The 17,026-nt window shown below is 43.7% G+C and overlaps 1 protein-coding gene across 1 annotated transcript in view; it reads right to left on the reverse strand.

Moving 5' to 3' along the window:
- Window positions 1–17,026, reverse strand: part of LOC122934382 (calpain-8-like) — a 66,637-nt gene that overhangs the window by 15,556 nt on the left and 34,055 nt on the right. The window contains exons 8-13 of the mRNA XM_044289800.1: window positions 12,380–12,454; window positions 11,319–11,479; window positions 9,613–9,788; window positions 8,975–8,986; window positions 5,058–5,269; window positions 1,386–1,422 (exon numbers count right to left, since the gene is read on the reverse strand). Coding sequence (XP_044145735.1) covers window positions 1,386–1,422; window positions 5,058–5,269; window positions 8,975–8,986; window positions 9,613–9,788; window positions 11,319–11,479; window positions 12,380–12,454 — 673 coding nt within the window. The remainder of the gene's footprint in view (window positions 1–1,385; window positions 1,423–5,057; window positions 5,270–8,974; window positions 8,987–9,612; window positions 9,789–11,318; window positions 11,480–12,379; window positions 12,455–17,026) is intronic.

Raw genomic sequence — 17,026 nt, forward strand, 5'->3', positions numbered from 1 at the left:
ACGTTTTCACTGCCTGGCTCTGTCAATCAAAGTGCAGAGGGTCAAGCAGTTGCAGAGAGAGCTGAGCCTCTAGGTGTAATGGTAACGCACCAGTTGCTCCTAGAGGCTAATTTTTTTCTCAGCAATGAGGACACATAAGAACATGGGACCAACACAGATGCCTTCAGCTGCCAAGCCCACATGTAACAGGTCATCCAGTGTAATAGGTACAAAACTGCTGACAGATGCCCTTTAAGGGGGGTTTCCGATTGTTTTATATTGGTCCGATTCCCGGCACTCCCTCCCACTGATCATCTGCTTGAAGAGGCCATGGTCTCCTCACAGCTTACTGTAGGCCAGTGACATCTAATCGGCGGGGGTCCCAGGTGTCAGACCCCCACTGATTGGATACTGATGCTCTATCCAGAGCATAGGTCACCAGCATAAAACACTCAGAAAACTTCTTTAAAACCAAATTCAGGCCTCGTTCACACTTCAGTGTTTGGTCAGTGATTTAAATCAGTGATTGTGAGCCAAAACCATTAGTGACGCCTACACAGAGATGAGGTATAAGGGAAAGATCAGCACCTGTTCTGTGTTTTTGACCCACACCTGGTTTTGGCTCACAATAACTGATGGAAATCACTGACCAAACACTGAACTGTGAACGAGGCCCCATACAGTGCCTTATGGAGGCACACAGGATCCCCACAGCAATGTATAAGGGAGCCATAGATGTAGGGGTGCACCACCAATGAGGCCAGGTGAGGCGATCGCATCAGGCAGCAAGAGGGGGGCAGCAGAAGGGCCATGGGCTGAAGGGAAGTGGTTAGATTAAGAAATTGGCATTGGGGAGGGAGGGCACCGTTTCAGTTTTCGCCTCGGGCAACAGAAAGTCTAGGTGCACCCCTGCATAGACTCTCCCCAACCTCATACCTGGTGCTTCAATACAACATCATATTGTCCCCTAAAGGCAATGCAAATACCTACAGGGTGGAAGGCACATTTAAAGGTCTGGCTCCCATGTGCAGGGTCTGCGTAGGTTTAGAGTGGGTCCTGCCTGACTGAGACCACCTTGGCGCTTGTAGGTGGGCACAGATGTGTTTTGATTAAAATATATTGGCTGAGAGTCTCAGATTTTATCAGCGTGGGGGCTTAGTCCATATAGAATGTTTGCATTATTTTTTGCTGCTTTTTGTGATTTTTTTTCATAAATGTAGCCATGGACATCCGCATATTTATTTAGTTTTTTATCTTTTCTCTGTGATTTGTGTTTAGTTTCTGGCTCCCAACCCCGTCTTACAGCCCATAATGAGCTAATGTGGGGAAGGGGGGGTCCTAAAATTGTTATTGATGTCATTGGTTGTTTTATGCATGATAAATTTTGACTAAATTCCATATATTACCTCATAAGGAACACCTTTCGCCACGTCACCAACTTCCCTGGTAGAAAAAATATATATAAAAAAGAGTTCTGAAACTTTATCTACCCCTCACTATATAAGAACCTCCCCAGCAGCCATTTTCTGCAGTTTTTTTTTGCAGTTCTGACAGAGAGAGAGAGAGAGCAGTGACATTGCTGTGCTCTGTGCTTTCACCTGGATCCTATTCCTTATCCAATTACATTAGATAGATAGTTAGCTCATATATAAAATACAGATAGTTAGTGGGAGGTAGTCAGTGTATGTTAGATAGTGATATAGTGTAGCTGATAGGCTCCAGTGCAGGGTGTTAGGTAGTGTGATAGGGATTACTGTTTCTCTGCTGTCCATACCTACAGTCATGTGAAAAAATTAGGACACCCTTTGAAAGCATGTGGTTTTTTGTAACATTTTTAATAAAAGGTTATTTCATCTCCGTTTCAACAATACAGAGAGATTAAAGTAATCCGACTAAACAAAGAAAACTGAAGAAAAGTCTTTTCAAGATCTTCTGTAAATGTCATTCTACAAAAATGCCTATTCTAACTGAGGAAAAAGATAGGACACCCTTGCCCCTAATAGCGAGTGTTACCTCCTTTGGCTGAAATAACTGCAGTGAGACGGTTCTTGTAGCCATCTACCAGTCTTCGACATCGGTCTGAGGAAATTTTACCCCACTCCTCAATGCAGAACTTTTTCAGCTGTGAGATGTTTGAGGGGTTTCTTGCACGTACAGCCCTTTTCAAGTCACCCCACAGCATCTCAATGGGATTCAAATCTGGACTTTGACTTGGCCATTCCAGGACTCTCCATTTCTTCTTTTTCAGCCAATCTTTGGTTGATTTACTAGTATGTTTTGGGTCATTGTCATGTTGCATGGTCCAGTTCCGCTTCAGCTTTAATTTTCTAACTGATGGTCTCACATGTTCTTCAAGCACCTTCTGATACACAGTAGAATTCATCGTGGATTCTATGATGGTGAGCTGACCAGGTCCTGCTGCAGCAAAGCAGCCCCAAACCATGACACTTCCACCTCCATGCTTCACAGTTGGTATGAGGTTCTTTTCTTGGAATGCTGTGTTTGGTTTACGCCAAACATGTCCATTGCTGTTGTGTCCAAATAATTCAATTTTGGACTCATCTGTCCAAAGAACATTATTCCAGAAGTCCTGGTCTTTGTCAACTTTATCTCTGGCAAATGTCAGTCTGGCCTCGATGTTTCTCTTGGAAAGCAAAGGTTTCCTCCTTGCACACCTCCCATGCAAGTTAAACTTGTACAGTCTCTTTCTGATTGTAGAGGCATGTACTTCTACATCAACAGTAGCCAGAGCCTGCTGTAGTTCTCGAGATGACACTTTAGGGTTTTTGGAGACCTCTTTTAGCATCTTGCGGTCTGCTCTTGGGGTGAACTTGCTGGGGCGACCAGTCCTGGGCATGTTGGCAGTTGTTTTGAAAGCCCTCCACTTGTAGACTATCTTCCGGACAGTGGAATGGCTGATTTCAAAATCTTTTGAGATCTTTTTAAATCCCTTCCCAGACTCATAGGCTGCTACAATCTTTTTTCTGAAGTCCTCTGACAGCTCTTTTGCTCTCACCATGGTGCTCACTCTCACTTCAACAGTCAGGAGCACACCAAACTAAATGTCTGAGGTTTAAATAGGGCAAGCCTCATTCAACATGCAGAGTAACGATCTACTAATTATGTGCACCTGGTGTGATATACCTGTGTGAGATCTGAGCCAATTTAAGAGGGAATACATGTGAGGGTGTCCTATCTTTTTCCTCAGTTAGAATAGGCATTTTTGTAGAATGACATTTACAGAAGATCTTGAAAAGACTTTTCTTCAGTTTTCTTTGTTTAGTTGGATTACTTTAATCTCTCTGTATTGTTGAAACGGAGATGAAATAACCTTTTATTAAAAATGTTACAAAAAACCACATGCTTTCAAAGGGTGTCCTAATTTTTTCACATGACTGTACATGCTACAGACATAGTGCTGTGATGTCACAACAATACTTAGTGCACCAATCAGTAATGTCTACTCAGACTCAAAAATGTGAAGTTGCATGTATTGCACAAAAAATATGCACATCATTAGTGCCGATTTGCGCAATCACGAAAAATAATGACGAGATCACGAATTCTAGAATTCGCTAATTTATTGAGAATATTATGCGAAAAATTTGCAAAAACAAATATTGCCTATGCCGCTCATCGCTAGTCAGGTACAGGGCTGGTTTTAGCTTTCTTATAAAGCAGTGCTTCTCAAATAGTGGGGCGCGCCCCCCAGGGGGGGCGCCAGGCTCAGTAAAGGTGGGCTCGTTCAGGGCCGGCCTTTGGGGTGTGCGTTAATGGGCAGGGAGATGAGCGCTTCCATTGTGGAAGCGCTCATCTCCCTTCCTCTGATTAGAGGCCGGCGCAGGCGCTGGACGCGATGTACGGAGCGGGGACCGGGGGAGGGACTGGGAGGAGGAGCTGGGGGCCGGCAATAGCGGTGGGGCAGTGCGGTCACTGTACTATAGCCCCGCCCCACCGTCCCCTCCGGTATACTAATATAAAATGTATTATTGAATTAAAAGTTATTAAACATGCCCCCCTCACTCCTAATAGTACCATATATCCGAATTTCTTCTGTATAATGCCGGCAGGCCGGGCAGCACGTGACGTGCCTGCGCCGCCTGCTTTATGAATGAAGCAGGCGGCGCAGACAAGTGATGTCACTGAGGGACGCGCCGGCCGCCCGGCCCGCCTGCCGGCATTATACAGAAGAAATTCGGATATACGGTACTATTAGGAGGGAGGGGGGCATGTTTAATAACTTTAAACGGCGGCGGCGGGCACACGGATGGCACTGTTATGGGCTGGGGGGGCACTGTGGATGGCACTGTTATGGGGTGGGGGGTCTGTGGATGGCACATATATAACACTATTTACAGTCGTGCGGGGGGCGCGAAATGTTTTCTTCTTCCTAGGGGGGGCATGACAGAAAATAATTGAGAAGCACTGTTATAAAGAGATGTACACATGAACTATGTGAGGTCTAGTTTTAATTTTTTACATCACTCATGGCATTATCCCTTTAAGGGCTGTTTCACACGAGCGGATGCCGTGCGTGACATCCGCTGCGTGAATGACAGCCAAGACCCGCTGCGGACAGAAGAAGCACGGAGCATTAACATGACTGATACTGCTCCGTGCCTCTCTGCGACCTCTTTACTACAAAATCAGTGAGATAAAGTTGTCACCGTGATTTCGTAGTAAAAAGATCACAGAATGTTACTGCTCCGTGCTTCTTCTGTCCGCATCGGGTCTTGGCTGTCATTAACGCAGCGGATGTCACGCACGGCATCCTCTCGTGTGAAACAGCCCTAAGTATTTTGGAATCTGCCTCTCCCCGTGGGAGCTAAGCGTTCTTGTTACAAATAAATATACATGACCAGCTGATCCAAGTGTCTCATCAGCGCCACACCTGTACACAAGTGACGTATGGTATTGCAGATGAGCCCCATTTACTTCAATGGAGCCCCAGGGAAAGGTCCTGGACAACCGCTATAAGAGACTAAGTATGCAAATGTATCCAAAAAGTGTCGAGAACTAAACAGGGAACATAGAAGTCTCCTTCCTACATACAGGACAGGGGGCGTCTCCATACGTACAGAGATTCGGCAGCTTTCTCGGAGAAGATGCGCAGGCAGAAGTCCCCAGGTTTTAATGGCTCGAAGGTGGACGGGACAATGAGATAATCTCCCACCGGTAACTTTATACGTTTAGACACTTCCCGCATGTTGATGAAGGTGTCGGAGCGAGCAGCCGATGGAGCCCTCTGGAAAAAGTCTTTGTTGAGATGGACGTCGGTTTGTTTCTGCAACTACATAGGGAAAGACAAAAAGCATGAAAATCTAAAACAATATGGCAATCGATTTCTGATGCAGAAATCGTAACTACCGCTTTTTTTATTGTATCTATAATATAAACAGATCTAATAGCGCCCCCTAGCAAAATCTAGTATGGATGTCCTTGCCCACCTAGTTCTCCATTACGCATGGGTCAAACACTCCCAGGCAACGCAGATCCAAAAGAGTGACTCCCAAGACTTCATACAAATTTTACATATTTTTTTTTATTAAAGGGGTTCTCTGGGAATTAAGAAAATAAAAATGCTTAAATATTACTTTATCATAAATATATTCCCAAATACCTGTCATTAGTTATAATGGCTCATTTTGTCTAGGGAGAAATCATTCATTAGGAGAAATAAAATGGCCGCTGTCCTAATAGTTCACACAAAACCTGTTCCAATCACAAAGGAGGACAAGATACTTCACAACACTTAATTCCCGGAGAACCCCTGACAAGCAGAGCAGAGAGGAGGATGAGGCAGCTCTTTAGCTCAGTGTTGTGAAGTAACTTAACTTGGCCTCCTGTGTGATTAGGTTGGGTTCTGTGTGCACAAATAGGACGTTGGCCATTTTATTTCTCCTAATGATTGCTCCCCAGACGAAACGAGCCATTATAACGAATGAAAGGTATTTGGGAAAATATTTATAATAAAGTAATATTTAAGTATTTTCATTTTCTTAATTCCCAGAGAACACAGAGAAGTGGAAGAAATTTTTAATTTAAACATAAATTTTAATATGGAACAAGTGCTTGTTGAATATGGCGCTCATTCTGAACACCACATTTCTCAATGTAATTGCACCAGATAAAAGGCATACATATGTATACTGCACGCAATGGAAACTGTAAAATCCCCATGTACAGAGCTCCCCTAGTGGTGACTACCAGAAACAGAAGAAGCAGTTCAGTCTGGGTCCCCTGGAAACAATAGCAATGGTTTGCCTCCAAGCCATTGTTCATTACATAAAAGTATTTTGGCTACCTGAAACCACCACTAGGGGGAGCTGAGGACCTTGCTCAATTTAATTTGATGTGTGTAATGCTAGCTATATAAGTCCATATGGAATAAGCTCCCCCTAGTGGTGGATGCTGGAAGTTGGGATTTTTTTTCATTGATCTCTGACTGTTTGAAGGGAAACTGAGAATTTTGAGCTCTGTATCATAAAAACAGAGCTCCGACCCCTAAAGTGAAAGTATGTTCAAAGGTGGTGGTTCACTTTTAAGAGCTTTCCAAATATACACTGTCATGACCGCAGGATATGTTCTAAATGTCTGAGACCCCCACCAAATGGAGGAACAGGGATCTCAGCAAGATAAGATGCCTAGTAGAAGACCAGAAGCCTGTAGGAATTCCACATGAGCAACCCTTGTTCTTCTGACAGGTGTGACTCCCACCACATTTGTGCCATCTAGCCTTAGAGACAAAAATCAATGGATAAGGACTTCTGAATGTTTTTTTTCCAGAAAAGCAGTGTCCGTTATTGCAGCTTAGCCTCAATTAAGTGAATGCAATACCAGACACCGCCTATGGAAAAGAGTGGTGCTGTTTATGGGGAAAAAAGTAAGTTCTTTTTCTAATCACATAAAACTGATTTGTTTAATTCTAATCGGCCAAAATGCAGTTTGTATATTAACAGGTTCATCCATTTAAAAAAATACATTGTCTTACATCCTGTTAGGGAATATTGAGTTAATAAAAGGAGGTCCTCGGTTCAGGATCTTCACCCCCTGACCAGAATGGAGAGTAGTTACAAAGAGTGTTTCTCAATCTTGGAGACCTGTGCTGTATTCTACAAGCAACCCACTGTTTCGAGTGAGAGATGTGCAATTCCTCATTTCCCCTGTGGGAGTGCTGCAGAGAAAGTGAACACATTGCCAGGCTTCTCCACATTTTACAGTTGATCACTTTACCATCAAGGGACTATTCTAACAAGCAAGGACTGTCCAAAGTGAAGATCCCCGAAGCAAGTATACTTCGAACTTGATGTTTGTGGACTTTTGCTTTTATTGCTACTATGCAAAGCCATCAACTTCCTACTTTATTGCACCTTGAAGGGTTAACTTGCACTATAATTTATGCTGTGTGTGTGCATGCTGTTTTATATTGTTGAACTATATTTATTGTAATATATCCTGGTCATTTGCACAGTTCTTACACTGTATTTGCACTGCACTGTGGACAGGGTTTGTTTTTTTGTAGACCCATTGTAACAATGCCCAGGATAGACATGTTCTATCTCTTTTGAAGGACTGTGGAACGGTGTGTTGTCCGCATATTTTGCAGCCCTGTTGAAATGAATGGGCCTACATCCAATCCGCAAATAATGTGGATCGGATGCAGACCAAAAATACGGTTGTGTGAATGAGGCCTAAGAGAATATGCAGGGCTAATGTTTTGGAGGGGAAAAAACAGACACAGTGACCTTTTGATCGTCTGTCTAGACCAGTGTTTCCCAACCAGTGTGCCTCCAGCTGTTGCAAAACTACAACTCCCAGCATGCCCACACAACCAAAGACTGTCTGGGCATGCTGGGAGTTGTAGTTTTGCAACAGCTGGAGGCACACTGGTTGGGAAACACTGGTCTAGACCAGCGATAGGCAACCTCCGGCACTCCAGCTGTTGTGAAACTAAAACTCCCAGCATGCGTACTTGCTCTTCATAGAAATGAATAGAGCATGCTGGGAACTGTAGATTCACAACAGCTGGAGTGACGAAGCTTGCTGATCCCTGCTCTAGACTTTTGTTTACATCTGAAAACTGCTTGGGCTACTTTCACACCAGCATTTTTTTGCGGATCCATCATGGATCTGCAAAAACGCTTCCATTACAATAATACAAGCCATCTGTCATGAACAGATCCGGTTGTATTATGTCTTCTATAGCCATGATGGATCCGTCTTGAACTCCATTGAAAGTCAACGGGGGACGGATCAGTTTTCTATTGTGCCAGATTGTGTCAGAGAAAACGGATCCGTCCCCATTGACTTACATTGTGTGCCAAGATGGATCCGTTTGGCTCCGCTTCGTCAGGCAGACAGCAAAACGTTGCAAGCAGCGTTTTGGTGTCCGCATCCAGAGTGGAATGGTGACTGAACGGAGGCAAACTGATGCATTCTGAGCGGACCCTTTTCCATTCAGAATGCTTTAGGGCAAAACTGATCCGTTTTGGACCACTTTTGAGAGCCCTGAACGGAGCTCACAAACAGAAAGCCAAAACGCTTATGTGAAAGTAGCCTTAGTCAAAACAAGTCTATGGCAGACGGAAATTGTAGCATTGTTTCTATTTAGGCTGTGATTCTCCACTCCACCCCTCCCATTAGAAGGTTCCAGTTCAGTCAGAAACTGTATAAAAGAAGAGCAGTCAGAGCCTTTAGTTGTCTGCAGATAGGGACCAGTGTTCAGTAGAAGACACTCTGCCAGACTGCACGAGTGACCAGAAGAAGATGCTGAGACATGGACACTCAGCCATTTCCTCTGGAGAGCAGGAACACGTGGTGACAGGTCAACCCAGTTGCGTTGGGACCACCCCAAACCCAGCCACTTCACATACTGAATCTGACAATGCTCATCCATGAAAACATAGTAAAGTATAAAGTAAAACAATAAGTTTGTCACCACTGAGTTATCAGAAATGACCCATGTTCAAGACTAAAGGAATGGAAATCACCGCACCTCTTTAGGAACCTGCAAAACAGAAATGCAATTTTTAGAATATCCATATCACATTTGTTAATGTTGTTTATGTATCCAGAAAAACAGGCACTAAGATACCCATAAAAGAATACACTAGTAGATGCTAATTGCTATACAGTTCCAATGTCCAGTCACTGGAATCCAGCTGAAAAAGACACTTGAGTTGCTGTTACTAAGTTAGACGCTTCTATCCAATGAGCAATTGCTAAGACAACCCCGGTGATGCTGATTGGCTGAAGGCTAGGGCAACAGACAGGAGCTCACAATGCTCCTCCCAAATGTCCTTTTCAGTTGAATGATAAGAACAATATGTAACCTTTAGTAGTAGATCTTAGCAGCTATTAGTTTAAACATTTATCAACATCTTATAAAACACTGTGGGGGAGATTTATGAAACTGGTGTAAAGTAGAACTGGCTTAGTTACCCATACCAACCAATCAGATTCCACCTTTCATTTTCAAAAGGAGATGTGAGTGATGAAAGGTGGAATCTGATTGGTTGCTATGGGCGACTAGGCCAGTTCTACTTTACGCCAGTTTGATAAATCTCCCCCGTGTATGTTAAATGAGATTGTTAATGAACATAATTGGACATAAATAATATAACATCTTCTTACCTTGTACAAGGCAAAGCCAATACTCAGCAGGTCCTCCCCTAATTTTTTCTGTCGCCTCCGATTCTTCTGCATTAGTCCCACAATGACCGTACAGCAAGGATCATGTGAGTGTCCATCATGATCATCATCTGGTTCTTCCAGCTTAACCTGGAACTGGGGGTTTGTCCAAAATGTTGCTGTATGTAAAAAAAATGGGTTCATTTTATAATAATTTTATACATACACATGAATAGATTAGTCACTGTGTACATACATTACATGACTTATCCTGTACTGATCCTGAGTTACATCCTGTATTATACTCCAGAGCTGCACTCACTATTCTGCTGGTGGAGTCACTGTGTACATACATTACTTATCCTGTACTAATCCTGAGTTACATCCTGTATTATACTCCAGAGCTGCACTCACTATTCTGCTGGTGCAGTCACTGTGTACATACATGACTTATCCTGTACTGATCCTGAGTTACATCCTGTATTATACTCCAGAGCTGCACTCACTATTCTGCTGGTGGAGTCACTGTGTACATACATTACATTACTTATCCTGTACTGATCCTGAGTTACATCCTGTATCATACTCCAGAGCTGCACTCACTATTCTGCTGGTGGAGTCACTGTGTACATACATGACTTATCCTGTACTGATCCTGAGTTACATCCTGTATTATACTCCAGAGCTGCACTCACTATTCTGCTGGTGGAGTTACATCCTGTATTATACTCCAGAGCTGCACTCACTATTCTGCAGGTGCAGTCACTGTGTACATAAATTACTTATCCTGTACTGATCCTGAGTTACATCCTGTATTATATTCCAGATCTGCACTCACTATTCTGCTGGTGGAGACACTCTGTATATACATTACTTATCCTGTACTGATACTGGGTTACATCCTGTATTATACTTCAGCGCTGCACTTACTATTCTGCTGGTGGAGTCACTGTGTACATACATTACATTACTTATCCTGTACTGATCCTGAGTTACATCCTGTATTATACTCCAGAGCTGCACTCACTATTCTGCTGGTGCAGTCACTGTGTACATACATTACATTACTTATCCTGTACTGATCCTGAGTTACATCCTGTATTATACTCTAGAGCTGCACTCACTATTCTGCTGGTGCAGTCACTGTGTACATACATTACTTATCCTGTACTGATCCTGAGTTACATCCTGTATTATACTCCAGAGCTGCACTCACTATTCTGCTGGTGCAGTCACTGTGTACATACATTACATTACTTATCCTGTACTGATCCTGAGTTACATCCTGTATTATACTCTAGAGCTGCACTCACTATTCTGCTGGTGCAGTCACTGTGTACATACATTACTTATCCTGTACTGGTTCTGAGTTACATCCTGTATTATACTCCAGAGCTGAATTCAAAATTCTGCTTGCTGTCACTGAAAACTGTCATCAAGCTTGTCCTGAAAGATCCCCACAACAACTTATCTGAACTTCCATAATACATGGGCGGCAGTTAGTTTTACCCATGTTTACTGTACAGAGCACAGTGTAAAGACAACACTTTCTAGAACGCAAATTGCAAACAGAGGATGCTGGAAGAATTCAGCTCTGAAGCCTAAAGAATTGTGAATGCAGCTGTGAATGCATTTTTACATTGACAAAGGCTAAGAGCGCGGACACCACAGTGGACCATATAATCTATAGTATATACAGTATATGTTACCTGGGTAATTCTGACATCCTCCTGCCGTCGACCCCCGGATCCAGCTGCCGTCAAACAGAGTTATATTCCACTTATGCACCTCGTTACTTGTCAGGGTGTCAGGTGCCAGGTTGCAGATCTCCAGCTTAGAGTATTCCCTTACCCAGTCTGAATATGCCATCCTGCAACCAAGACATTACAGAGTCACACACAGACATACAGGATAATACATACAGCAAGATGTATTCTTCCAATCTGTCATCTCCGCTTGCTGTCAGTGAATGGAACTGGTCTTGTTTAACTCCAGAATTGAATAGCTTGTACAGACCTAATCGTTCTCATCGCTGAGGCTTCGGTACAATTACATCCAGTCTAAACAATACTCTATGGGTGAAATTCGGTAGCAGCATAAATCTCTCTGCTCTGTCCTGACTGTTGTTACAATGTATCAGTACAGGTAAAATGTATACGTGTGGAGTCATAGAGGATTGTCTAGACTAGATACAACTGTTGCAGATGCTCAGCTGTGAAAAGCATTAGGTTAGATATACAGGATTTCAGCCTCTGGGTGTAATTAGAATGTCTATATTCAATTAAAGCAAGCACAGATCTTGAAAACGTTGAGGAATTTTTCAGAATACAATATACATTTTCTGGAGATAAAACTGGAAATTCTGGATTGCCTCGTTATGCCGGACTGTCAGATACTGAATTAAAGGGGTATTCCAGCCAAATAAAAAAAGTGGTGGGGTGGGATACCATTGATTTTCCGATATTGTCTGGGTCCCTGTGGGGCTCCACTTCCTGCTTCTGACCCGACATGGCAGGAAATGGTTGAGAATGCCGCTCAGCCTATCAATGGCTGCAGGGAGGACCCGCCTCCTCCAGTGATTGGCTGAACCACATCCTCAGCCGTTCCCTGCTGCATCAGGACCTCAGCAGTGGAGACCGAGGCACAGTCGCAGCAGATTTCTTACACCATTTATATCCCACTGAAACCCCTTTATCTACTGTGAATATTGGTCCAATGTTCTGGTTTCTTTGCCTCCAGTACCCAGCACTACTTAGTGCAATGTTCTCACCAGAATTCTCCATCTTCCGCCTTCTTGTCCAGAGCCGCCCTCGCTTTTGGATCAATGTAATTCCACTCTGGGGCACTAGAATAGGGAAAAGATGGGGCATCATAACGTTCTCACAGCTTCACCTTCCTCTAGACAGCCTACATCAGTGGCAGCGAACCTACGGCACGGGTGCCAGAGGGGGCACTCAGAGCCCTCTCTGTGGGCACGCGGCTATGTGTGTCCTGCTGCTTCCAGTCAATGCTGCAAAATGTCATCACGCTGGAGCGCAGGTCCTGCCCGGCACATCCAGTGAGCAGCGAGTGTTCCCCACGGCGCCATCAAATGGGGGAGGTGAGGATTTATTTGTTGCACAAGAAGAGTGAGGAAGGGTTTATTAATTATACTGTGGCCTCTATTGGGGGCATTATTAAAACTAGGAGCCACTACTGGGGGTCTTATTAATACTATGGGCCACTAATGGGGCATTATTAATACTAGGGCTACTAATGGGGGCATTATTAATACTAGGAGCCACTATTGGGGGTCTTATTAATACTATGGGCCACTAATGGGGCATTATTAATACTAGGGCTACTAATGGGGGCATTATTAATACTAGGAGCCACTATTGGGGGTCTTATTAATACTATGGGCCACTAATGGGGCATTATTAATACTAGGGCTACTAATGGGGGCATTATTAAAACTAGGAGCCACTACTGGGGGTCTTATTAATACTATGGGCCACTAATGGGGCATTATTAATACTAGGGCTACTAATGGGGCATTATTAATACTAGGGCTACTAATAGGGGCATTATTAATACTAGGAGCCACTATTGGGGGTCTTATTAATACTATGGGCCACTAATGGGGCATTATTAATACTAGGGCTACTAATGGGTGCATTATTAATACTAGGGCCACTACTGGGGGTCTTATTAATACTATGGGCCACTAATGGGGCATTATTAATACTAGGGCCACTAATGTGGTATTATTGATACTAGGGCCACTAATGGGGGAATTATTAATACTGGGAGCCACTAATAGGGCATTATTAATGCTGGGGGCCACTAATGGGGGCCTTATTAATACTAGGGCCACTAATAAGGCCATTATTAATACTGGGGGCCACTAATGAGGGCATTATTAATACTGAGGGCCACTAATGGTCGCCTTATTTATACTGGGGCCACTAATGGGGGCATTATTAATACTAGGGGCTACTAATAGGGGCCTTATTAATAATGGGGACATTATTAGTACTGGGGCCACTAATGGGGGCCTTATTAATACTAGTGCCACTAATTGGGGCATTATTAATACTGGGGGCTACTAATGGGGCCTTATTTATACTGGGGGCTACTAATGGGGGACTTATTAATACTGGGGCCTTATTAATACTAGGGGCCACTAATGGGACATGTTTAATACTAGGGTGCGCCATTTTACTGGGGCCTGTGTTAAGTCACGCCCCCACAGCTTAACGTGGCTGGTATTTTTCAGTGTTCAGGGTAAATTGCCGTGTTGGCACTTTGCGATGAATAAGTGGGTTTTCGGTTGCAGTTTGGGCACTCGGTCTCTAAAATGTCCACCATCACTGTCCTACATGATATACATAATGCCATATGGTGCATCTCCATTTAAAGGAATTTCAGGGCCCCATACAGGCAAACTGTGCCCCCCCCCCCCAGCCCTACCTCACAATCATGGCAATAACAGTTTTTTTTTACATTAGGTGATTTTGCCGTACACATAAGTAAGAATTTATTTTCTAGCAACTTTTATTATGGGTTGAATGAAGGAGAAAAACAATTACAGATCGCCATACATAATGGGATCACTCTATTGTAGGGGTTATTATGACTACAGGTATACGAAATGCTGTTTTGTGATATTTAATAGTAAGTATGTTACAAAAACGCATTTATTGTAATGGTTTTTGTTCCGTTTGTTAGCCCAGCGGTCCGTGCCGGCGCTGCTGCCCCTAACCACGGGCAAGGGAGCTGGGCTCCCTCTTTCTGTCCTGTGCGCGGTGCTGATCTTGCTTATTGAACTCCTGGACTTTGCCTAATTGCCACCTGCCTCTGACCTCAGACTTTGTTTAGGAACTTTGCTTGTTTGCCGCCTGCCCCTGACCTCGGACTTCACTTACTGATTTCGATTGATTGCCGCCAGCCTACACCCGCAACCTCTTGGCCACGCAAGTCCCCTCGGTGCTCACACCAAGTACTCTGACCCCTGGTCAGCTGCCACTGACTCGGGGACTGCTCTGGAGTAGCCCCTGGCAACCACCCAAGCCTATCCTCACCATCAGAGGCTCTAGTGAAGACCAGGTAGTGTCTTAGTTACGCCACTCCAGAGTGTACCCAGTCAGTGGCGCAGTGGGTCCACACCTGCTTGCATAACACCGTTATTTTTTTAGTCACATTAAAGGGGTTGTGTAATCTGAGACACCGACGGCATATCACTCGAATAGGTGCGTGTCCCAGCTGAGACACTCACCTATCTCTACAATGAGCCCCCTTTATCCTTGCAGTAAAATGCAGAAAAAAAACTTTTAGCATAAAAGAAAAGCAGAAAAGTAAAAGTGCCTAAGAGTTACTGAATGGTAACACCATTTATTCAAAATGATGTCTGTGAATTCTATTTAGTAGTTTTTTAGGCACAGAAAATACTGTTTTTATAACAGTGCAGTTCTATAGTGTAGTGGTAAACCTGCTGCCTGCCGTGAAGAAGCTCAGGGGTTCAAGACCAGGGGTTCCAGACCAGCAGAAATAATTGATTTAGTAAATGTTTATGTTACAAATGTCTCAATAGTGGCTATATGTGTGGCCCTGGGATTCACCTCTATAGTTAGGGTGAGCTAAATTGCTAGTGGCCATACACATTACATGGCTTGTTAAGCTCATATTTATCTCAATGGGGGAGAAAGAAGTTAGCTCATCTGCATCATACAGTAGGGAATGTCGACCTGTTGCAGACTTGCCGCCTAGGGATGGCACTGCAAGTAGGCAGGGAGAGCGGGCAGAGTTCGAGTTAGGGCTCACTATCTGTGTATTCCTGCCTACTGTGGTTACAGCAACAGACTTTTGTGCCAAAATGTTGGCCTCAAATGTCACATGTTCGACCACACCCATTTCAGCTAAGCCACGCCCCTCGGTGAGGTCAGTGCAATGGATTTTTCTCAAACTTTTCAAAAATGCAACTAATTTCACCAAATTTCTGGTGCAATTTACAACAAGGCCTAGGCATTATCACATTAGCAAATGTGGGCCAATGTGTATGATCCTGGACATAAAAATGAGATTATAGTGGGTTAATGGGGCTGTTGATATTTTGATATTGATGGTCTATCCTCAGGAGAGGTCATTCCTGGCACCCCCACCAGGATAGGTTATCAACAGTAAACTCCCATAAAACCCCTTTAGGGACATTTTTATATTGCATTCTAATCAGTTTGAGCTAAAAATCTTTTTTTTCAATTGGTCTTAGGCTACTTTCACATTAGCGTTTTTGCTGGATCCATCATAGATCGGCAAAAACACTTCCGTCACGATAATACATGAACGGATCTGGTTGTATTATGTCTTCTATAGCCATGATGGATCATGAACACCAAAGTCAATCATTATTCTGTCAGCGATTGGAGAGAAACCAAATTGCTTTCAATATTGCATATGGAATAGAGTTGTATTTTATTGTATAATTGATGCACTTTATTAATCAACTTTTCTGCATGCACTCGTTCACTTTTTTGCACTAATCAAAGCAAAAGGTGGCTACTTTGAAGAACCTAGAATATGACATATTTTCAGTTGTTTCACACTTTTTTGTTATGTATATAATTCCACATGTGTTAATTCATAGTTTTGATGCCTTCAGTGTGAATCTACAATTTTCATAGTCATAGTGAAAACTCTTTGAATGAGAAGGTGTCCAAACTTTTGGTCTGTACTGTATGTGAGTTCTTTTATCTGCTGGTCATGTGGTTGCTGTCGTGATGCTGCGGCCGGCAGCTGGATCATGTGACCGCTGAGGACGCGTCATCTCTATTTCCGGCTCTGACATCACATCCGGTCTGAGGTTTGAAAGGTGATCGGGTGTCGCTTCCGAGCGGGGGCGTGGGTCGGACGCCGAGTCATGACGTGATCCAGCTGCGGGCGCATTTGTAATGCGTCATGACGCATGACGGCCGCTCTGCATCTGAAATGAGATATATGGCAGCGCTTTCCAGGGGTAGGGTCTGGGGGGATCTGATTGTTTTACCCTCTGATTGGTTTATGTGAGACAGGCTGGGTATATATGGCGGGTCTTGTGGCAGTTTCACTGTGCCCTTTGAAAAAGCTTGTGAGCGAAACGGACGTCGGGCCGTTCCTCCAGCCAGGTTGGTCATTTGTTATTTATTGATGCCTGTCATCGCTGCTTATGTGTTAGTACCAGGTACTAGTGGTACCTCATACATTTTTTCATGCTAATTGGTCTCTTGACTTTGCACAGGTTCAATCTGTATATGCCTGTGGCGTATGTACGTATCTATAAATGAGACTTACGTTTAGCATAGTAATTGTTCAATCCCCTTTGGGTATTCCTCGGTGTATCATATATGCAGCGGGGACTATATGCAATTATCATTCATTGACACATGTACTGGCTTGGGGGTAT

This window comes from Bufo gargarizans, chromosome 4 (assembly GCF_014858855.1).
Source record: "Bufo gargarizans isolate SCDJY-AF-19 chromosome 4, ASM1485885v1, whole genome shotgun sequence".
Classification (NCBI taxonomy): domain Eukaryota; kingdom Metazoa; phylum Chordata; class Amphibia; order Anura; family Bufonidae; genus Bufo; species Bufo gargarizans.